Consider the following 24,184-nt stretch of genomic DNA (forward strand, 5'->3'; position numbering starts at 1 on the left):
GTGCTGACCTTTAAAGCCCTAAATGGCCTCGGTCCTGTATACCTGAAGGAGCGTCTCCACCCCGATCATTCAGCCCAGACACTGAGGTCCAACTCTGAGGGTCTTCAGGTGGTTCCCTCATTGCGAGAAGTGAGGTTACAGGGAACCAGACAGGGGGCCTTCTCGGTAGTGGCGCCCACCCTGTGGAACACCCTCCCTTCAGATGTGAAGGAAATAAGCAGCTATCCTATCTTGAAAAGACATCTGAAGGCAGCCCTGTTCAGGGAAGTTTTTAATATTTAACGCTGTACTGTTTTTAACATTTGATTGGGAGCCGCCCAGAGAGGCTGGGGAAACTCAGCCAGATGGGCGGGGTATAAATAATAAATTATTATTATTATTATTATTATTATTATTATTATTATTATTATTATTATTACCTGGGGCCCTTCAACTGCTGCTGGACTTCAACTCTGACCATGGGCTGGGGCTGATGGGACTTGGAGGACAACAACACCAGGAAGGCCATAGGTTCTACATGCCTGCCTTAGGAGCAGGTTCACAGTCTGTGGAACCATTAGATCCCAGTTGTGCCTCTGAATGCCTAAGGGACTTCTGTGGCACAGAGCATCTTTCACTCCCCCCACCATCCCCAACCACTGCACCTGCTGGTTACAGCTGGCAAGAGCTGAAGTCTAACAACATCTGGAGGACCACAGGTCCCCAATCCCTGGTTTAGTGGCAAACCCCTTACCCAATTTTTGGGAGGGTTTGGAGCTCCCTCCAAACTTGAAGCATGGGAAGTCCTATTAATTTTTTTAATATAATTTGGCAGAATATTTGGATTATTTGATATGTATATATGTTTTGGAATATTTGATGTGATTTGATTGGATTGTTAAAGTGGAAAATTTAATAAAAATGAATTTAAAAAAACCATTTTTTGGGGGGAGCTGGAATAGCAGGTTGCTTAAAAAAAAAAAGTGCTGATGATAACCTTTAAAGCCCTAAAAGGCAGAAAACAATGCTTTGATGTACAGTCTGTACCTTGGTGTTCGAACAGCTTAGTTCGTGAACGTTTTGGCTCCCGAATGCCGCAAACCAGAAGTGAGTGTTCTGGTTTGCGAGCTGTTTTTGGAAGCCGAACGTCCGACGCAGCTTCTGATTGGTTTCAGGAGCTTCTTGCAGCCAACCAGAAGCCACGCTTTGGTCTCCGAACGTTTTGGAAGTTGAATGGAACGGATTCCATTCAAGAACCAAGGTACGACTGTACAGTCAAACCTCGGGTTACAGACACTTCAGGTTGCATTTTTGGGGTTACGGACCGCCGAAACCTGGAAGTACTGGAACGGCTTACTTCCAGTTTTCAGCGGTTGCGCATGCGCAGAAGCAGTAAATTGTGCTTTGCGCATGCACAGAAGCGCCGAATCGCAACCGGCGCGTGCACAGATGCGCCACTGCGGGTTGCGGATGCTGCAGGTTGCGAATGTGCATCCCACACGGATCACGTTCACAACCCGAGCTTCCACTGTACGTATAGGTTTTCTAACCTAAGTTGCTAATGATTCTGTTCTGATCTGACTTCCTCACCAAGTTCAGGGGAAGAGGAGAGATATAACTGGGCACCATCTGCATATTGGTGGCAACAACAGGCTGCTACAGATCCTTTTGTGACCTGAACTGCCTGCCTCACTTTTTCAGTGATTTGGCAGCTCAGTGCAACTGCTGCCGTCATGTCTAGCACTTGACTTAGCTGTCACACCTCTCATATATGCACAAAAACAAAACAAAAATTGTATTTCCAGTGCAATGATAAAAAGAGCATCGAAACCCCCACCGCTCCGAAATCTTCCTTTTAACTTCTTGGAAAGGTCCACAGCCTTAAATATAAACACTTAACATTGTACATTCATTTTTTTTTCAAACAAGAGATCAACATACTTTTGGAAATCTTAAATGGGTCACTAATAAAAATATGTGAAAACTGATGCTTTTCAAAATTGTTGAGGCAACTGTTTATAGATCCCTGGTAACGTTTTAGAAAACAGAATACTAAACGCAGGAACTGGCATGCATGGCATTGATAACTTTATCTATATAAAATTATTCTAACAGTCCTAAGTGGTGGCTGCCATGGGTAGATTTACTGTCTTTGATTTAGTTTCCAACTATTTCAAGTGTTACTTATACCCCAGTTTCTCTTAAAACCTGGGAACTTGAAGCTTCATTCCAAACCCTGCAGCATCTCTGTTGCTGCATTATAAACGCTATCAAATAGTCTTATAGAGATTGCACACGCATACATGAAATCACTGCACATCAGGAAGATTGGATTTCTGCTGATTCTTAGAAATAAATAGGACATGTGGGGTAGGAAACACCAGGGAGGCTTGTCAAATGTTTCCACTTTTCTCTGTGTAACAAGAATGGGTAGCCCTGAAGGAGGGTAGGTATCAAATTCATATTTTGGCATTCTCGCAGCTCAAGCCTACAGATGTCTACTCAAATGTAAGCCTACCAAGTTTAATGGGGGCTTGTTCTCAGGAAAGTGGGTAAAGGATTGAAGCCTAAAAGTAAGAAAAAACAACAAACACCTATCTCAACCACCATTCTTTGCGGCTTCTGTATTTGACAGGTAAATTAATCTACAGTTGCCATTTGCAATAACCCTCCAGAAACACGCAAGCATGAGCCATGTAAGCAGATTATTTTTCATCTGTACAAAGGGAAGCCAGCATAGACCAACATTTCAAATTCCTTGGTCTATGGGATATTCATACAGAATTCCCAGTACACCAGGGAGCAGATCCGCAACTGGATCTCCCACTGAAAAAAAGAGGAAAAAACCCTACAAAAAGTTAAAAGCGACTACGTGTGTTTAGAGTTAAATTTTGGAGCAGCAGTATGGGTTGAGGGGCAGTTCTTTGGAATGAAGTCACCCTCCCACAACCCAAAGTTTCCATGAGCGCTTCTGGGATGGGAGAAAAAAAAGTTGAACGTGGTAAATTCTAAACACCTGAACTTACCAATCAGCACAGAACTCCCTGGGCTGAGCACTTTTCTCGTTCCTGAAGGAGATGTTATCACAGAAGGAACGCCTGGTCCTGTGATGGATAATGCGGCTGCCATGTCTTCCAAACGTTGAGGGAATTGTGGCGGGTCTGGGAACACATTGAAAAGCCTAAGATACGACAAGGAAGCCTCTTAACCAAAACAGTTAATTCCTGATGTTCTTTAGTACCACTCGTGGTATTGTTTGCCACACTGAAATGTGAACTTTCTCAAATGGAACTTATATCTGTTTTCTGAATGCGGGAATAAGGAGGGTAAAACATTAACGAGACAACAGGCCTAATGAGCGACATCATGAACGGAACCATTTTCAATGTTGGGAAGTGGAATCCTAACAAATACAGTGGGATGCCTCAACAGCCAGCAGATGGACAAAACTAAGCTAGGATATACAGGTGAATGAGTCTATGGCCCATAATTAATCTGTGGAACTCAGTGTTGCAGGATATGTTTGATGGTCACAAGAAAAACTTTTTTAAAAAATCAAATCAAATTCACAGAAAACTGGTTTGGTAGGGGATTCTAGTCAAACATAATAGTAGTAGTAGTTGTAATAATAATAATAATAATAATAATAATAATAATAATAATAATAATATTGATTATACCCCGCCCATCTGACGGGGTTGCCCCAGCCACTTTGGGTGGCTTCCAACATATATAAAAACATAATAAAACATTAAACATTTTAAAAAAGCTTCCCTATACAGGGCTGCCTTCAGATGTCTTCTAAAGGTTATATAGTTGCTCATCTTCATGACAACTGATGGGAGTGGGGTCCCCTACCGAGAAGGCCCTCTGCCTGTAGCTTTACTTCTTAATAATAATATTATACTAGTGCTGGTCTATCTCTGACTATTAGATGTGGGATAATAAAAACAGAAGGGATACCATTATTTACCTGATCATGATTCTCCTGAGGATATCTCTCAGTAGAAAGAATCCTAAGCTTCATGGATTTGTCTGCCCAGCATAAACATGTCTAAGTCACCCTGGTAACACGGAGTTTTCCAGATGACTTCAGGGGTTGACGAATCTCTTAATTCAGAAACTTCCCCATTCAGAGCTTTTTAAAAATTATAATCAGTCCCCTTAGGTTGATTAAAGGCATACTCATCATTCAATGACTTCTGCCTCAATGTCAGGGGACTGCCATCAGTGCCGGAGGGAGAGAGCAAAATCCAGAGGGATTCCAGAGAGCGTCCCGGGATTGGGAGAGGCAGCCCATCTTCTGGGGAAGAGAATCAGCGTAGCACCAGTGGAGAAGGGGGGCAGATGGGGGAAGCAGCGAGGCGGTCCCATGACTCCTTGCCGGGGACCAGCGGGGAGAGTAGAGCTCCTCCGCTGCCTACGCCCTCCTTGCGCAGAAGGCTTTCGCGCAGAGAAAGTAGGAGGAGACCACGCGTCAAAGAGCTTCTTTGCTGGAAGAAGTTTAAGAAACGCCCACTGACGGATTCTGCCAGTGATTGAGACAGAAAAGGTTCACTCAGGCAATCCAGCCAGGTGTTTGCACCGGCTTACGCACGAGCACCCCCTAGAACCATTACACTCAAGTTATTTGCCTGCACAAAGGGGCCACTCGGATTGTGTTGCCTATCATCAGTTCAGGCACAACATTTTTCAGTGGAGTCAGTTCACACATCTAAGTGCACCAAGTATAACTAGTACAGTGGTACCTTGGTTCTCAAACAACTTGGAACCCAAACACTGCAAACCCGGAAGTACATGTTCCGGTTTGCAACTTTTTTTTGGAAGCTGAATGGGCTCCATTTTGAGTGTTATGCTGAGCTCTCTCTGTTTTTGCTATTTATTTTGCATTTCTGTTTTTGCGACTTTTTTGTTTCGCTTTTGTGACTGCGTGGAACCCAGTTCAGCTACTGATGAATTGATTGTGTGACTGCAGTACATTGTTTATTGCTTTCATTTTATGGATCAATGGTCTCATTAGATAGTAAAATTCATGTTAAATTGCCATTTTGGGGGTTGTTTTTAAAAGTCTGGAACAGATTGATCGATTTTGCATTAATTCCTATGGGAAAGCGCGCCTTGGTTTTGGAACGCTTTGGTTTTAGAATGGACTTCCGGAACAGATTAAGTTTGAGAACCAAGGTACCACTGTACATGCAATGTGTGAACCAGCCTTTGCACAAACAACAGGGTTTGAGAAGTCTCTGTTTCTAAAGGTGACGCCAGAGACAGAAGGGGAATTTCTGAGCTCCGTCTGCATGCTCTGCCCTAGAAGCTTGGGTCAGCAGGGGTTTAAAAACAAGCAAAGCATCCAGTCCTGAAAAATGAGGTCTGCCATGGGTACTTTCGTATGAGTTGGGAAGCATCAATTCGCCCAGGCCTCTCCAGAATGTGCACACTCCATTAGCAAATCTACAGTAGCATTTGCTCAACCTAGCCTATCTTTCAGCTCTCAAGCAGCAGGGAGTAAAAATGGCACAAACGTGTTATTAGGAAGGAAAATCCATCAGCAAGCGCCATAAATCAGCCCCAGGAACACATTTCCACTCATGCTTTGGGCCTGACCATGTCATTCCAAATCACCCAGCTAGACTCAAACTGCCTGCTATCGTGAAACACAAGACAAAGTAAACTTCACCCTTCGGTGAACTGAGTCCCTGTTTTGTGTGCGCTTTTTAAAATACAGGGCCGAGTTTGGTTTTTGCATCTGTCAGTGAGGTGTGAAATTGGTCCATGTCACTTTGTGATTTACCACAGGGCTTGCTTCTCCAGTAAGGAGACCGTGATAGAGAAGCAGGAGGAATATATTGCCTTCATTTAGGGAAGCCTGTTCTTGGAGAAGGGCCCATTTCTGTCCTCGGCACGAAAAGCTGGTGTAATATTAAATTCTCAAGTATCAGCTCAGTGGAAGTGAGTTCAGGAGTGCCATTTCAGATTCAGTAAGGAGACAGATATATTTCACTAGAGGTTGGTATTGGGTGTATCCTTGGGAAATTCTTACCCCAATTAAAAGACCCACTGTTTGTTGCATTAAATAGGCAGGGAAAGCAGTGCCTTTAAGGGCATTTTAACAATATAGCAATAGCTGTCATTTAACCAAAGCAAGCTTACCAAGTCAGTCACCTTTCATTTTTAAGTGAAGAAATTTGTAACACTGGCATACATATCTAATACACAAGGCATTTTCACTATGATGACTGCAGCCACCTAATGCGTAGAACCAGCACACAGGCCACAAGCCAAAGGTCCTCCTGAGGAGAAATCACATGTGGTCTGAAGTATAAGAAAGGGAGGGCGCTGGTCCCTTTCAGGCCGGGCTCTACCGTTAGGCAGAGTGCAATGGCCACCTCAGGCGGCAGATGTCGGAGGGCAGGAGGTGGTGGTGAGGTGTTGCAAGAGAGAGAGAGCGAGAGCTGTGTGTGCACCACAGAGAGATGGACAAATCTGTCAATGTTGGCTTCTCTCAGTTTGTAATTTCAAAAAAGTATTTAATTCAGTTCTCCGCATTTCCACATCTGTTTCCTTTCCTTTTTTAAAAAAGAGAATCTCGAAAATTCACCAGCGTTTTAGTTTGGCTTTCTCCTAATATACACAATTTTGAAAGAAATTTAGGCCATTTCAAGGCAACATTCCCCGATGCAATGCATTTTTGTAGCTCATTTGCACCAATATATGCATCTTTGTCTACACCTAGTTTATGTACTATTGTACACAAGACTTGGGCAGAGAGCTGCATTGCAAAATTCAGAGGAGTGCAAATTTTGAAGGTATCATGTTGGAGAAAGCAGATTAGACAGGTTTGCCTTTAAATGTGAACCGAACTGAATTTCTCCACCCATCTCTAGGGTCACACGGCGTATTCTGCACTTCCTAAGTGAGGATGCTGGCCTCTGACTCGCTTAGGATTCAATTACCAGCCTGTCTGGCTTTGATACATGGAATTGTGGTATGTCCTTTCATACCCTCCAATTGTGGTGTGTCCTTACATACCCTGTAAATATGGGACTGTCTCTGGAAAACAGGGGCACTTGTAAGATCTGTCCTTCACGTCAGGCAGCAAAAAGTATTAGGTAAGCCCTGTGACCAGTGGCACTTAAGTGCTCAACACCTTTAGAAACTTGCTGTGTTTTATGTTTCACATATAACATTAAACCAGTGCTGCTCTCCACCTCAAAGACCTTATTTACAACATGAATCCAACCTATCACCAAGTAGGTATTTCACAATTGCACACCTAACGCTAAATTTTGAGACTGCTTCCGTGCGCTGTCTAGCTTCTGGAGGTCAAAACCTCTGACAGTTCCTCTCTCGTAACTCTACTGAGGTCCAAACTACACAAGATGTTAAATACGTGTCTGCCTCTGTTTGCATTGTAAGGGAATTCCCCATTGATACTACCCATATATTGCATTCCCCTCTCCATGCCTGTCTGCTTCCTGTTCTTATGCCCCCAATGTCAGCTGACACCATCTGCCTATTTAAAACACCTGTTCTTCCAAAGCAACTACTCTACCCTGAACTTAAAAATGCTGGTGGTCAGCAAAAGAGGTTCAAAGACTGACTCAAGGCAAATCTTTAAAAATGTAATATAAACACCAATAACTGGGAAACACTGGCCTGCAAGCGCTCCAATTGGAGAACAGCCTTTACCAAAGGTGTCATGGACTTTGAAGACACTCAAACTCGGGATGAAAAGGGAGAAATGTGCTAAGACGAAGGCATGTTTGGCAAATCCACACCATGATCAACTCCCACCTGGAAACCTATGTCCCCACTGTGGAAGGATGTGTGGATCCAGAATTGGCCTCCACAGACACTTACAGACTCGTTTTTAAAACCATGTTTATGGAAGACAATTTTACTCGGCTACGAGGGATCGCCAAAGAAAAGAAGAAGAAGACTTTGAATATTGTGACTGGTTTGGCCCTGCACCCCTCACTTTTATATTATGGCAATACTGGTTTTTCTCTCTGAAGTACATGTGAAGAAACCTTGGCAAGAAATGTTAGCTCTTTAAACGACAGTGTAAATTTAAGCTTACCCAGAACAAGAAGCTGAGTGCTTTCGGTAATCTGCCCACGAATGTTGGCTGCCCTGCAGGAGTATAAGCCTTGATCCGAGAGAGAAACATTTTCAATCTGCAGTGACCCATCCTGCAGGTAATGACCAGGGGCCAGCTTGATTTTATTCCTGAACCAGGTGAGTTCTGCTTCAGGCACACCTGTTAAGAGAATATATATTTAAAAAATCCTGAGAGAGCGAATCTACATTCTGTACACTCTGCAAAGGTGTTGTTGAGAAAAGCTGATGTTACATATGTTGGTTATTATTATTATCATTATTTGCCAAAATCCAAGTCTAACACACATTAACTTGTTCTGAGAAGAATAAAAGTAATTCATTCATTCTACGTACACATTATCCTTCAGTGATCAGGATCACAGCACAGTTCACAATGTATTTAAAAGAAGGTTAAATACAAATCAGTAAAATAAAGTATGCGAAAACATGCAAATTAAAACTCAGAGTTTAAAGCAGGCTTCCTCAACCTCAGCCCTCCAGATGTTATTGGCCTACAACTCCCATGATTCCTGGCTAGCAGGACCAGTGGTCAGGGATGATGGGAATTATAGTCTGAAAACATCTGGAGGGCCGAGGTTGAGGAAGCCTGGTTTAAAGTTATCATATCCAAGCAGCAATTGCCAGTACAAACACCCCAAAGTCTAAGTGAATAAGTCTTAGTAAGTCTTAAGTTGTCTATGAAAACTCATCAACAAAGTGGGTGCACCTCTAATGGAAGTGAATTCCACAGATGGTGTGTCAGCACAGGTAAGATATTCAGTACAGTGGTACCTCAGGTTACATACACTTCAGGTTACATATGCTTCAGGTTACAGACTCCGCTAACCCAGAAATAGTGCTTCAGATTAAGAACTTTGCTTCAGGATGAGAACAGAAATCGGGCTCCCGCGGCGCGGCAGCAGTGGGAGGCCCCATTAGCTAACGTGGTGCTTCAGGTTAAGTACAGTTTGAGGTTAAGTACAGACCTCCCGAACAAATTATGTACTTAACCTGAGGTACCACTGTACTTTGAAAGGCTACACCAGTATCTTGAACTGGGCCCAGTAGTGTGAAGGCAATTCCTTCAGAATGAGTGTAATGAGATTCTAGTTTGAGGCACTGCTCTCAGTACTCTTGCAGCCACAATCTACACCAGCGTCACCTTATTTTATATTTATTGCTATTTCAATTTGTATGCCCTCTTTCCCACATACGTGTGTCCAACATGGCTCACAACATGGCAGCAAGAAAGAAGAAGAATACATGATTACAGTAACAGTCTGAATCAGGCACCCCCCAACTCGGCCCTCCAGATGTTTTGAGACTACAATTCCCATCATCCCTGACAACTCGTCCTGTTAGCTAGGGATGATGGGAGTTGTAGTCCCAAAACATCTGGGGGACCGAGTTTGGGGATGGATGCCTGGTCTGAATCCTAAATCATTTCAAAACATGGCTATCCAAATAAATAATTCATTTCAATAATACGGACATAACAACATCTTGATTTTTAATCATTAAAAATAGCATTCAGTCTAATGCTACCCTAGCCTATTCTGTTATAGACACTTCTAATCTCAATCCCAACGGCTGTACAAGTTTCAGGTAGTGAACAAAAACCAAATCGCCACATCCACATTTCTTTTCTGGAGCTGGCGTGCTGCCTGGGCTCACGTGAAACCAAATCCTAAAATCATGACTCTGATCCATGGTTCTGCAAAACAACAAAGGGGAATTTTATTCGGATAAAAGTAAGGGCTTAAGGATTTGGAGGCAAAGTGTTTCTGCTGCAATCTGCAGCTGCGTTCAGAACAGAACGGAATATAGCTCAGTGCTTCTATAACTTTGATCACCTGCACAAAAGAGTTACCCGCTGCTGCCTTCAAGGTGAACAGAGAAGAATCGAAACCAAATGTCCCACCTGCATGGAATAAATGTCATGGGAAAGCGGAGAGAGAGAGAGAGAGAGAGAGAGAGAGAGAGAAAAGAAACAGCAGTGAGCAGCCCCTAAGCTTTCCTATCCTTCTTAGTGAGCCTTATTCCAAAGAAATAGGCAATGAAACCGAGAACATGGCGATCTGGCAAAAACTTCAAGATGTGCAATTTAGGACACAGGTGCAGAGAGGCCGACCGAGTCGCTATTTAATCGCAGCAGCAGTAGGGGGAGCAAGAGCATTTCCCGAATCTAAGTTTTGTGTTTTCTTTTACTGCATCTGTCACCTGCAGTGCTTGATGGAAATAAGGCTTAGAAAAGGGAGAAGACATTAAAGAGAGAGAGAGAGAGAGAAACATTAATAAGAAGCCATGCAATCTTCAGAGTGAGAAGATTAAGGGCCATGTAGCCAACTGGAATGCGGGTGGCTCTGTGGGTTAAACCACAGAGCCTAGGACTTGCCGATCAGAAGGTCGGCGATTCAAATCCCCACAACGGGGTGAGCTCCCGTTGCTCGGTCCCTGCTCCTGCCAACCTAGCAGTTCAAAAGCACGTCAAAGTGCAAGTAGATAAATAGGTACCGCTCCGGCGGGAAGGTAAACGGCGTTTCCGTGCGCTGCTCTGCATCGCCAGAAGCGGCTTAGTCATGCTGGCCACATGACCCGGAAGCTGTCCGCCGGCTCCCTCAGCCAATAAAGCGAGATGAGTGCCGCAACCCCAGAGTCGGCCATGACTGGACCTAATGGTCAGGGGTCCCTTTACTTTACTAGCCAACTGGAACAGGGAGTATATTCAAAATGGCACAGGTGGAAGTAATTTTTTAAAAAAAATTCAAGGACAATTCTTCAATGGGCTGTATTACTCATCAAGTAGAAAAATATCATTTCCTAAGCATTGTTCCACCACACCATTATTTGCTATACTTTTAGCTATTTCTTCCTCTTGAGAGCTCAGAGCAGCTTCCACTGGGCTCCCCATCAGGCTCCCATCTGAGGCAGTGCCCAGGGCCTCCAGGTCTGCCTCCATGCAGTGTGATCCTAGCCATGTCTACTCGGAAGTAGGCCCACTGAGATCACTGCACACTCTCACCATCTGTGCATAAGTTTATTGTTCTAGCCAATAGCCATGACAAATATGAGGGAACTGTTAGACCAGGGACGGGGAAACTTTTTTTTCTCTTGAAGGTCGCATTCCCACATGAGTAATCTGCTAGGGATCACATGCAGGTGATGAGCTTAGCCAGAGCCAAAAGTGTGCAGAGTACTCCTTTGCTCACTCTCTCTATAAATAGTTACATGAATTAATTAAATAACTTACTTAACAAGGTAAACAGAGGACAGCAAGACCATATAACACCGGTCTTGAAAGACCTAAATTGGCTCCCAGTACGTTTCTGAGCACAATTCAAAGTGTTGGTGCTGACCTTCAAAGCTCCAAATGGCACGGTATACCTGAAGGAGCGTCTCCACCCCCATCGTTCAGCCCGGACACTGAGGTCCAGCTCTGAGGGCCTTCTGGTGGTTCCCTCACTGCAAGAAGTGAGGTTACAGGGAACCAGGCAGAGGGCCTTCTCGGTGGTGGTGCCTGCCCTGTGGAACACCCTCCCATCAGATGTTAAAGAAACAGACAACTATCTGACCTTTAGAAGACATCTGAAGGCAGCCCTGTTTAGGGAAGTTTTTAATGTTTGATGTTTTATTCTGTTTTTAATCTGTTGGGAGCCGTCCAGAGTGGCTGGGGAAACCCATCCAGATGGGTGGGATATAAATAATAATAATTATAATTATAATTATTATTATTATTATTATTATTAGACACCGAACTTCAGCAGAATGGAAACAGGACCAATTGTGACAAATATAGGTTGGAATGTAATGTAATCTTCTGCTTTCTTTAATTCCTACTTGCTACCCACATGAAATGAGGCCAATGGCTACGTGTGGCCTTGAGTCCACATGACTCTGGACTAAATAATCCTTTCCAGCTATATGATTCTTAGTGGTCTGAGCTGTTCCTTTCCTTACTGGTGATATTCTGGACACTGTTCCTATTAACCTATCGGCTGTTTCAAGTCCACAACTGTCCTAGGCCAGCCAGTCCATTTGATTACAGCAGTGTTTCCCAAACTTGTCTTTCAGACTACAATTCCCAACAACCGAAAAAGGGACACGACAAGGTTGCCCTATTTCCCCTTTGCTATTCATCTCGGTTCTGGAGGTGCTATTGAACATGATTAGAGGGGATCGGTTGGTGGAAGGAATTCAGGTCGGTCAGAAACAATATAAATTAAAAGCTTTCGCAGATGACCTGGTTTTGACCTTGCAGAAGCCAGAGCCCAGTACGAAAAGAGTATTACAACTGATTAATGATTTTGGTCGGGTGGCTGGATTTAAACTAAACAAACAGAAAACCAAGGTTTTGGGGGAAAATCTGACTGATACAGAGTCAGAACGGTTTCAGAATGAGACGGAACTTAATGTGGTTAAAAAAGTAAAATACCTAGGGGTAAACATAACAGTAAAAAATCTAAGTCTATTTAAGGACAATTATGAAAAATGCTGGACAGAAATCAAGAGAGACTTAGATAGTTGGTCAAAATTGAAACTTTCTTTGTTAGGCCGAATTGCTGCTATCAAGATGAATGTATTGCCAAGGATGTTGTTTTTATTTCAAACACTTCAGGTTTTGGACAAAACGGAGTGCTTTCAGAAGTGGCAGAGAGATATTTCTAAGTTTGTCTGGCAGGGCAAAAAGCCCAGAATTAAGTTTAAGATATTAACCGATGCAAAACAAAGAGGGGGCTTTGCCCTGCCAGACTTAAAGCTGTATTATGAAGCCACAGCGTTCTGCTGGCTAAAAGACTGGCTACTTCTTGAAGACACTGATGTGTTAGATTTGGAAGGGTTTAACAACGCTTTTGGATGGCATGCATATTTATGGTATGACAAGGTTAAAGCAAATAAGGCCTTTAAGAACCATATTGTCAGAAAATCACTGTTTAATGTCTGGACAAAATATAAAGACTTGCTGGAAAATAAAACACCAAGGTGGCTTTCACCTCTGGAAGCTAAGGCCCGAAAAAGACCCAATATGGAGGCTAAATGGCCAAAATATTGGGAAATATTAGAAAAGGATGGAGACAATTGGAAATTGCAGAGTTTGGAGAAAATGAAAGACAAAGTGCGAGATTGGTTACATTATGCTCAGATTAAAGAAGTTTTTAAAAATGATAAGAAACTAGGGTTCCAGGTGGAGAAATCGAAATTAGAAACAGAATTGTTAGAACCAAAGATTAAGGTACTTTCAAGGATGTATAACTTGCTGTTGAAATGGAATACACAAGGTGAAACGGTTAAATCGGCTATGATAAGGTGGGCACAGGACATTGGGCATAATATCATGTTTGAGGACTGGGAGAGGTTGTGGAGTAATGGATTGAAATTTACTGCATGTAACGCTCTGAAAGAAAATGTAATGAAAATGATTTATAGATGGTATATGACCCCAGTCAAACTTGCTAAAATTTACCACCTGTCTGATAATAAGTGTTGGAAATGTAAAGAGTGTGAGGGAACGTTCTTCCACCTCTGGTGGACTTGCCCTAAAGTGAAGGCGTTCTGGGAAATGATTTATAATGAACTGAAAAAGGTATTTAAATATACCTTCACTAAGAAACCAGAGGCTTTCCTTTTGGGTATTGTCGGCCAAGGGGTGGCAAGGAAGGACCAGACATTTTTTATGTATGCAACAACAGCAGCAAGGATACTTCTCGCAAAACACTGGAAAACTCAAGATCTACCCACACTGGAAGAATGGCAGATGCAACTGATAGACTACATGGAACTGGCTGAAATGACCGGCAGAATTCGTGACCTGGGAGAAGAGAGGATTGAGGAGGATTGGAAGAAATTTAAGAACTATTTACAAAAGCATTGTAATTTGAGTGAATGCTAAATAAGATGCTAGACTAAAATAACTGAGCACCACTAAATTTAGAAGTTTTTAAGAAAATAAGTAAGACTGTGAAAACTTAGCTCCTTTCGAGAATTATAAGATCATGAAATAAAGAAGGGATATAAGAATTTAAATAAGATGATAAATTGCTGACAAAAGGTTACAACGATGAAAGTGGGAGCGGGAGATGTGAGGAAGTCCAAAGAAAATGTGAAACTATGTTAAGACAAATGTTACATTGTTTATTATGTTTATTTTTTACTGTAAAACCCAATAAATTGCTTTAAAAAAAAACAACAATTCCCAACAACCTTTGACCACTGGTCTTGCCAGCTAGGGATGATGGGAGTTGTAGTCCAAAACAGCACGAGACCCCAAGTTTGGGAAACACTGGATTACAGTAATGAACTGCAGCATGTCTAGCCCAGCACTTAAGATTTCCTTCTCCTTCTTAATCCAAAACGCTCTCCTATCATGTAGCTAGGCTTGAGCACTGTGAGGTGGCTACTGAGTACGACTTAAGCCCCATCTGCCTTCCCTGCCGCCCAAGAGGATAATCAAGTGTCCTGGTTATTTTCTTCCACTCATTGACTTGCCAATTATTCTCCTTTACTCATGAATGGGAATGGATGTTGTTCGCACTTGTTGTTTGTTATCCAATTAATCTACACGCACTGGCTGCGTTCCAGCGAGTAAGTACCGCAAGAGCAGCCAAGAATTTCAGACTGCTGGCGACATAACCACAGAGCTTGTGGTTCTTTGCCATCCGTCCTTAGCCATGGGATTCGACTGCACACACGGCTCTCTGGATTGCAGCAGCTGTGCACTACATCACTCCTTCTAATGCCGAACTCAGTCTCAGAGCGATGACAGCTTTGCAGCCAAACAGAGCCACTGAGCAACAAGGCCATACCTGTACGTTTGGGGGAATCTCACAGTTTGGAGAAGTATAAACAAAACCTTTTTTTAAAAGAGAGAGAGTGTGAGAGAGAAACCCACCTTTAAGCGACAACCCACACCCCCTGCAAAACAGAAAGCTGCATGGAAGGAAGGAGAATGGGGAAGAATGAGGAATGGTAAATGCACACATCTAACTTAGTTCTTGACCACCTTGTTCTGTTAAACTCAGATGACCCAATAGGAGAAATGGATGAAGCAGGAAGGACGAGAAAATGAGATGAGGGGAAAAGGCTAAAAAGCAGGTGGGAGATGGAGGGGCTGAGAGTGGGCGAGGTGAAGGAAGCAGGAGGGATAACTGAAGCAGATATGAGAAACAGCAGAGGGGTGGGGCAGAGCAGAGGAGCCAGAGGGAGGACACAGAGAGCAGAAACCTCTCACCTGCAACCTGGCAGTTGATGGTCACGTTTGCACCCAGGATGGTTTTCACGGTGCTCCCAATATCAACAGTGACAGCAGGCAACTCCTTGTTGACCAGTGTAGCTCTTGATGTCTTTATTAATGGCTTCCCTGTAAGCAGAAGGGATCGCGGATTATTAAATAGATAAGGGAAGAAGCAAGATCTGGGCACTGCTACTCTTCCTGAAAATAGCGCAAGGAATTGGCTCAGTCTGTATTTTGTCTCCTGGCTGTCACTGACAGCCCTCGATTAGGACTGCCATTTCCTTCTTCCCCCATCCTGCAACATTTAGTATGATGCTAAAGCTGTGGTCTAAACCACTGAGCCTAGGGCTTGCCGATCAGAAGGTCGGCAGTTCGAATCCCCGCAATGGGGTGAGCTCCTGTTGCTCGGTCCCTGCTCCTGCCAACCTAGCAGTTCAAAAGCACGTCAAAGTGAAAGTAGATAAATAGGTACCGCTCCAGCAGGAAGGTAAACGGTGTTTCCGTGCGCTCTAGTTTCCATCACGGTGCCCTGTTGTGCCAGAAGCGGCTTAGTCCTGCTGACCACATGACCCGGAAGCTGCCTGCGGACAAACGTTGGCTCCCTCGGCCAGTAAAGCGAGATGAGCTCTGCAACCCCAGAGTCATTTGCAACTGGACTTAACTGTCAGGGGTCCCTTACCTTTACCTTTTTAAAGAGTCGCAAGCTTTCAGATGTTCTGATATCTTTCATCTTACAAACTGTCACTTTCTTCTTTAATTTTCTCTCTCCCTTAAGTCCGGTTACCCTCATTGGTGGGCAGTGTTGCAGCCAGGCCCTGGACCCACAAGTGATCCGACAAATGGCAGGCCGGATCGCTTGGCTGCTGGCTATTGGCCAATGCCATCAGCCCTTAGACAGGGTGTTCCCCTGGCAGAAGGCCCAACCAGCAAATGGGGATGCTTGGGCTCACTCCCAGGAGTTGTTAAATTGCAGCCTGTTGTGGTTTACTCTTAGATGCACTCCCAGCAGATGGGCTGGAGTGGAATAGCAACGGCTTTACCTAATGCCTATCCCAAACCATTCTCTACTGTAACCAATAAAGTTGTGGCCATATTCAAGCCCAAAAACCAAAATGCTGTTGTCCTGTGTGGTTATTCGTTTCCCCTAGGGAACTGTGGGGTCATGGGGTCTTGGCATGTAAAACCTTTTAACCTGCTTTGTACAAAGTAGCCCACTCAGACTAGACCCTTCCTCTTTTGGAAGGAATTGCTCCTGATCATGCACAACCTTATGTACAGTGGTACCTCGGGTTACATACGCTTCAGGTTACAGACTCTGCTAACCCAGAAATAGTACCTCGGGTTAAGAACTTTGCTTCAGGATAAGAACAGAAATTGTGCTCTGGCTGCGCGGCGGCAGCGGGAGGCCCCATTAGCTAAAGTGGTGGTTCAGGTTAAGAACAGTTTCAGGTTAAGAACAGACCTCCGGAATGAATTAAATACTTAACCCGAGGTCCCACTGTACTTGCAAACTTCATCTCAAAGTCATCTCTTTCCCCCACATTCCCCATCTGACATCTATGTGCATGGATACAGGTGTACAAAGGCAGCACTATTTTGGAAACAATTCGAAGCATACAATTTGGAGAGAGGGGAGCATATACACAAATGGAGGATGCATAGAGATAATTTTGGGGGCAGAAAAGACGAAATGAAATGAAATGGAACCAGTAGCCCCTGGCATGGTAAAACATGCCCCGTGAATCTTGGCAGCTCTTATACGATTGAAAACAATATGGTGGTGTGTAAACTGGAGCATGATAACTGCTCATTCACATGTCAAATCCTACCTAAGTTCACTAAGATTAATGTCAAAAATCCTCTTGAACAGGAGAATAAACTAGACAAATAGAAAACCAGTTGCAACAATAAACGAAAATGTAACTGAAGCTGATATTTGCTTGACTATTGCCACAATCCTGATGTCTCAAGTATCTGTATACATATTCAGGGCTTCCTCCATAAAGTTAAGTTTCATTCTCCTTGTGCCTTTATTTGCATGTCTCCAGGGTAGGGCCCCAGAAGCTGGAGAAATTAAGTTGTGCATCGAAGGGTTAACGGCTGCAAAGTCAGATGAACCACAGAAAACGTTCCATGTTGCTGGGGAGGGAGAGAGGGAAGAGCTCAAAATGCCCCAGCCCAAGTGAGACTCCATCTAGCTTACGTTATCTTCTTGTATTGGGGCCAGCCCACTTCCGAAGGCATTAATGTTTGTGAGAGAGCTTCTCAGTGCTGGCCGGCTGCATGCTTATCTCCCAGAAGTGGGATTGTTCATGGGCCAGCAGAAGACAGAATGGATGCCGTCGTGTGATTCCACGGGCTTGGGCCCAAAACAGGAGCCTACAAGGCCTATGAATTAATCCAGCCATAAATCAACAGTGGCACTAAGAGGGGAAAAGCTGCCTAAGAAAGGATGGGTGGAAGAGGGAGGAGAAGGGGGAAGAATTATGGGTGCTTTAGTTGGCAGTAACCAAAATGGTTGAAATCTGGATTTGTTCCTGTCCTCCTGCCTCTCCGCAGATGCCGCTGCCGCGAATTAAAATCCATAAACTGCCCTGACAGCTGAAATGGACTCATGTGGAATAGGCAGCAAGCTAATCCACGTATTTTGAGAGGATGCCATGAAGTCCTGATGCTGTGCAGCTTCACTTTCAGTAACACTTTTTGTACAGGGGCAGGACTCTAGTGTCCCTGAGACATCAATGTAGAGCAGCATATCCAAGCACAAACATGTTCCATTCAGTCACGGAAAGTTCACCAAGTTCTGATGTTTTACAGGGTGCTCCTAAATCAAGGAGGAGGAAAGAGAGACCTCAAACGGCAATTGGCCTTTTAATTTTTCCTGGTGGTTTCTTCTTCTTCTTCTTCCACAATCTCTTTGTTAGATTAAATATCTGTCAGCTGCTCAGCCCATAAAAAGTAGCAAACTACTCCAAAAATGGAACCACATTTTCTCTCTGGGCCCTCATGTGCTAAATTAATCAAAGAGGCTGAGTGTTTCATTTAGACTGCACAAAGCTTACCCACTTCCTCTGCAGAAAAGTTCTGGGCTCCACTTTTGAAAGAAAATGTGTGTGGTTTATTTTTCCACCTCCTTCTTTTGGTTAATTGCATTTTCATTATCTCAAACTTGGTGTCCAGATTTCCAGCAGCTGAGTGACTGGGCACTTTCAGCTCCTGCTTGACGGATGAGGCTATTCAGAACCTTCCTTCAAGTAGTGTTGTCTCTTGAAAATATGACCCAGAGGGCCTTGCATTTGCTAATTTGTTTGCATGAGAAAATGAAATCAAGACATGGAGCATTTTATTAGAAAAATGATTGCTGGTTGTTGAAAACCCAAAGGCATATCTATCTGTTTCGTGTATTGCCCTCTCCCCGCTTTTTCGGGAGACAGTGATTGATTAGCCTCCATTAGATGAAAACTGTGACTTGAATGAAGAGGCTTTCTTCCAAAACTGTATTCTATACTTATAGCCTTTGAAACTTGCCCATCAGGAGCATAACTGGCTGCAAAGGCTCTCTGCAGAATGGATTGTTATGTCCCGCCGCAAAATGCTAAGCCTGAAAACTCCCATGTTAAATCCATTTTTGATACCATTCCATTGTTGATAGGAGAGTTCCATAACAGATGAATTATTCCAGTGTTTTATATTACAGTGAAGTTTTTTAAAAAGAGTCTACATTCTCCTAATTGCATTAGTTTTTCTAGGAGACACAACTGTACTGATTTTCAATGGAAATATTCCAAAAGTAGGCACGAAGCATGCAGAGAGAGAGAGAGAGAGAGAGAGAGAGAGAGAGAGAAAGAAAGAAAGGAAAGAAGGAAGGAAGGAAGGAAGGAAGGAAGGAAGGGGGATGCATTTGGACATAACACAAAACCTGGGTTGGGAAACCTCAGACCAGGGGCCAAAGGCAGCCCTCCAAGTCTCTCTCTATAGCCCTAACCACAGTTTCCATCAAAGAAAACAACAAACTGCTGTTAGTTTACATCGAAGCAGTTGCTTCTGATCCCCTCCTTGCAGCTGGGGAGGCGTAGGGAGCAGGTTTGCTGCATGGAATGTGAACTATGGTTTAGCATTACATCCAAACAAAATAAGCATCATGGTGTATATCAGGGGAAGGTAACCTTTTTTTAAAGATATCCACACACCTGAAACCTTGTGGTATATAGCATCTTCTTCATGGAGAGCATGTGCTGTGGTGGGGTCTAACAAGACATCCCACTGTTGCTGGGCGGGTACAGATAGCTGGCCACCATTGCGATTGGGCTCCCCTTGTCGTTGGGAAGAATTTGATGTTGCCATTTTGTGATTGACAGCCAAAAAGTATACTGTATATTTCCTGCGCAGCGTTGAGCTTTCTCTTTTCACTGCGCGCATCGGATCACCTGCCCACCCTCCCTATATTTAGGGTTGTTCGTATTGACCTTGCTATGCCTGCCATGGGGTCATCTGCTTTTGGAGCAGGGGCCTGGTAGGAATTTTGTCCCTTTGGCTGATTGGCTGGTGCCATTTGGTTTTTGCCTACTGTGTAGCAAATCGTCACAACTTGTAAGGTTGCGGTTAGGCATTGGTTTTATGAATTGGTTGGTGGAGGGGCATGGATTGGCTGTGCCGGCCCCTCCAATGCTGCTGCTGCTGCAAGGGTATTCTGTTAAAGGAACCCAGGGGCTCACCATGCCTTTGTCTGCACCCCTGTCAAGGGGCTAGGGCCACGCAAGAGCCCCTGGGAGCATTTGGGGAGAGGTGAGGGCATGGTACCCAGCTCCATCTTTCTCTCCAAAATGTTTTCACTTTCTGACTTTCACGGGCGTGCGAATGTCAGTCTGTCCCCGTGCGGGGTCAGATAGCCGCAACCAATGCCTAAGCAACCACTCACAATTTTTGTGTTTTAATAAAGTTGTGGCCAAAATTATGCCAAAAACCTTAAACAAAAATTCTGTGTGAATTGTGATTTATTGGGGTGGCTTGGGGACCTCGACACACAATTTACCGAGGCTTTAATGTCACTGAATGCACATGAGTGATAGCTAATAACCCTGTCAGAAAGAAAAGCTGTTGTATTATCTGCTTACTCGTTTTAGCAATCGTCCTACAACGACTCAGGTTTAGTCTTTTCTCTTTTTTTGGCTTTGTTTTTAAATTTTTCTCTGGATTGCAAAGGAATACTGAATTTTCGCTGGAGGTGTAATTTTTTGCTGGGTGGAAAAGCATTGCTAAACTATTTCAACTGCTGCTGCTCTGAGTAGAAACTTTACAATATCTGCAAGGGCTTTGCACCTTGGAGCCTGGCCTGCTCCACATTTGGGCTTAACTTTTCAAAAACATAAGAGGAAAAAGGAAGTATTTCTGTGATGACTGTTAGGAACATATTACCTGCTAACGTGACGGCAATGGAAACAGAGTCAGATCCCAACGCATTCGTTGCATTGCAGGTATAGAATCCGACGTCTTCTTCAACAGGCTCCAGAATTTGCAAGGAGTCATCTGGCTGAAGAAGTATCCTGCAGTGACAGACCAATATGTAAGTCTAAGATCCCTTGCCAAGTATGCTATTACTCAGCACTAGCTATTTAAATAAATATATATGCAGAATGACAAGTTACAAGGCCTCATACATTCCAGTTTTGCAGATTCTGTTTAATTAAATAACAAGTTTTTAAATCTAGCAATAACAAACTGCATAAGGCATCTGTAGCCTTCTGTTTTTTAAACTATGAACACATTAACTTTTCAGGTTCTACCTTGATATGACACACTGCTGTGTGCATTGGCTTCCAAAGCAGAGGTGAATGACGTTGACTTGTTCAAGCCCTACTGCATGTCTCAGTGCCTTGCAGCCTCCCCACCGCAGCTTCATAGCGCTAGTTAATTGCAATCTCTAGGACTCCGGTACAAAGACATAGTCTTCACAACCATGTCCCAAGGCAGGCAATGGTCCCCAAGGAGCTGGTGACTACCTCCACCTGTGCCAGTCCTCTGCCTAACCATCATTTTGGTCAATACGGTCACCTCAAAGCTCCACATCATTCTTCCATTTCACCTTTCCCCGGAAAACATGCATATATTTGTTGCTGGGCCTCCAAATATCTGAGGTTGCCTTAGCTAAGTTTCCTTCCCAGTCTGGGATGTTCATATTCCAAGGCTTCTCCAACTATGTGACTAAATTTGATGCAAGGGGGAGTGAAATATTGGATTAGGGAAATCCTCTTTCAAATGTCATTATCGTGTGAATGTTGAAGACTAGGGGGCTGCCAATTTTTAAGGAGCAAATTCCACTGACTTCAGCGCAAGTAGCATCACGATCTCTCCTGTGGGAACTACTCGAAACAGCCCATTAACAACCTCTTGTTTTTCATAGACAATGCTACTTCGAATACCTATACATTCTTCTGAATAATTTATCCCAGAACAGGACTCCAAAATGTGCTGAAAACCACGCTGCCACTGTTGGTTGTTCTGAGATGGCAGCCCCACTGGCTGCTTCAACTTTGAGCCTCTTAATATTGTATGAGGCAGGGGTTGCCAACTGTTCTGAGCCCATGGGCATATTTACAAACCAGAAAAACTGTTGTGGGCATCACACACACACACACACACACACACACACACACCATCCTATTATTTTGGCTGCAGCATCAGGCTTCTCCCAAACCTAATATCAGTAGAAGGGTGGGGATGAGACCCTACAGGCAACAGGGCAGGTCTCTGCAAGTGGTGCAGGTGTGCCTAAAGGTGCCACTTTAAGGTAAAAGGTAAAGGACCCCTGGATGGTTAAGTCCAGTCAAAGGCGACTCTGGGGTCGTGGCGCTCATCTCGCTTTCAGGCTGAGGGAGCCGGATTTTGTCCACAGACAGCTTTCCAGGTCATGTGGCCAGCAGGACTAAACCGCTTCTGGTGCAACAGAACACCGTGACGGAAACCAGAGCGCATGGAAACGCCATTTACCTTCCCTTACCTATTTATCTACTTGCACTGGCGTGCTTTCAAACTGCTAGGTTGGCAGGAGCTGGGACAGAGCAACAGGAGCTCACCCCGTCGTGGGGATTCAAACAGCCAACCTACCGATCAGCAAGCCCAAGAGGCTCAGTGGTTTAGAGCACAGTGCCACCCGCATCCCTGGAGCCACTTTGGTGACCTCTGGGTAAAGTAATTAAATCTGAAATCTGGTTGACACTAAAGAAAGGAGCCTGAAGCTGGCCAGAACCTCCCTTCTTTCATCTGATGAAGTAGATTTTTCTCCACCAAAGTTCATGGCACAATATACCTGCTGCTCTTGGTCTGTCACAACTGCACATTTGATTTTTGATTCTGATTTTTTTTGCTGCTGCAAAATTAGCAATCAGATTACTGGATTTCATGCTTTCTGCTTCCAGGGAAATCTTTCTACGTTGCCTTCTTGTCTATCAGCAGAATCCCGCATACTTGCCAGGCACTGCTGTGTGCTGCAGAGAATCCTGGGGCATGTACTAAAGTGCAAACTCAGCTCACGTAAAACAAGAGGCAAGTCCTACTGTTCCTCACTGTTAACTCTGTATGAACTGAGATTTTGTGCCCCTAGCATGTGGACAGCATTAGAAGACAGCTTCACACTGCACATGATTATGCCAGACAAACTCTTTCAGGGAAGATTTTCTACCATTTAATACTTTCTCACAGATGAACCTGATAAATTTCTGAGGACGCCCCAGCTTGAAAACCTTTATTGTGTGCAGTTGAGGACACATTGGTAGCAGGTTTCTGGGGTCTCTGTGTGATGCCTTCCTTTTTATGGAAAAAATGTTTTGTGATTCCTGAGGATGTATCCGCTTAGCACCAGGAATAAAGGTAAAGGTAAAGGGACCCCTGACCATTAGGTCCAGTCGTGGCCGACTCTGGGGTTGCGGCACTCATCTCGCTTTATTGGCCAAGGGAGCCGGCGTACAGCTTCCGGGTCATGTGGCCAGCATGACTGAGCTGCTTCTGGTGAACCAGAGCAGTGCATGGAAACGCCGTTTACCTTCCCGCCAGAGCGGTACCTATTTATCTACTTGCACTTTGATGTGCTTTCGAACTGCTAGGTTGGCGGGAGCAGGGACTGAGCAACGGGAGCTCACCCCGTTGTGGGGATTCGAACCGCCGACCTTCTGATCGGCAAGTCCTAGGCTCTGTGGTTTAACCCACAGCGCCACCCGGTCCCCAGCACCAGGAATGAAGAAGGGTAAAAGCACTGTCCCTGGAAACATTCACAAATTGGAAGAAGCTGGAAGGGAGTGAGATTGTGAGTTGACAAATGGCAGGGAGGAAAAGGGTTAAGCAGCCTCTTCATGTTCCTTCCTTTTGCCTGAAGAATGTCTTAGGCTGCTTTTCATTTAAAACAGCAACACCACCCACTGGGAGAAAAAGGCATGCCATTTCTAGTTTAGCCCTGAATTTTTCATTATCTGATTTGCTGACTATCTGAATTCTGTGCCTGCCACCTATGTGATCCTGCGTAATTGCAAGCCTGTGTAAACAACAGCAATACAGTTTATTCAAACTCAAGAGATCATTGGGATAAACCATACTTTGCAAGTGACAAGCAGACAACTAAGATCCAGGGAGTCTAGTTGACTTTTCCAAGACCACACAAGGAACCTAGTAGCAGCCATCTCTCATCTTTCACATCCCATGGGCCAATTCCAACGTTAATCTTGCCTACTTGCGTTTCGAAATAGCATAAAAGGAAGCAGCCAGGAAAAGGATGGTAATAATAAAAATGATGCAGATATTTGCAAACTGGGAGGTGGGAAGGAGCCTGTGACTCAACTCATACGCAACCCCTTTGCATATTTGGTGCAAGTCTTTCACCGAACTGTC

The 24,184-nt window shown here is 44.1% G+C and overlaps 1 protein-coding gene across 3 annotated transcripts in view; it reads right to left on the reverse strand.

The window, feature by feature from the left end:
- Nucleotides 1-24,184, reverse strand: part of ADAMTSL1 (ADAMTS like 1) — a 485,290-nt gene that overhangs the window by 20,562 nt on the left and 440,544 nt on the right. For all 3 annotated transcript variants that reach the window (XM_080987684.1, XM_080987682.1, XM_080987683.1), the window contains 4 exons: nt 20,723-20,850; nt 15,305-15,433; nt 8,060-8,239; nt 3,006-3,140 (listed from right to left, as the gene is read on the reverse strand). In XM_080987684.1, the coding sequence (XP_080843810.1) occupies nt 3,006-3,140; nt 8,060-8,239; nt 15,305-15,433; nt 20,723-20,850 (572 nt within the window). The remainder of the gene's footprint in view (nt 1-3,005; nt 3,141-8,059; nt 8,240-15,304; nt 15,434-20,722; nt 20,851-24,184) is intronic.

This window comes from Podarcis pityusensis (assembly GCF_964106645.2).
Source record: "Podarcis pityusensis genome assembly, chromosome: 17".
NCBI lineage: Eukaryota > Metazoa > Chordata > Lepidosauria > Squamata > Lacertidae > Podarcis > Podarcis pityusensis.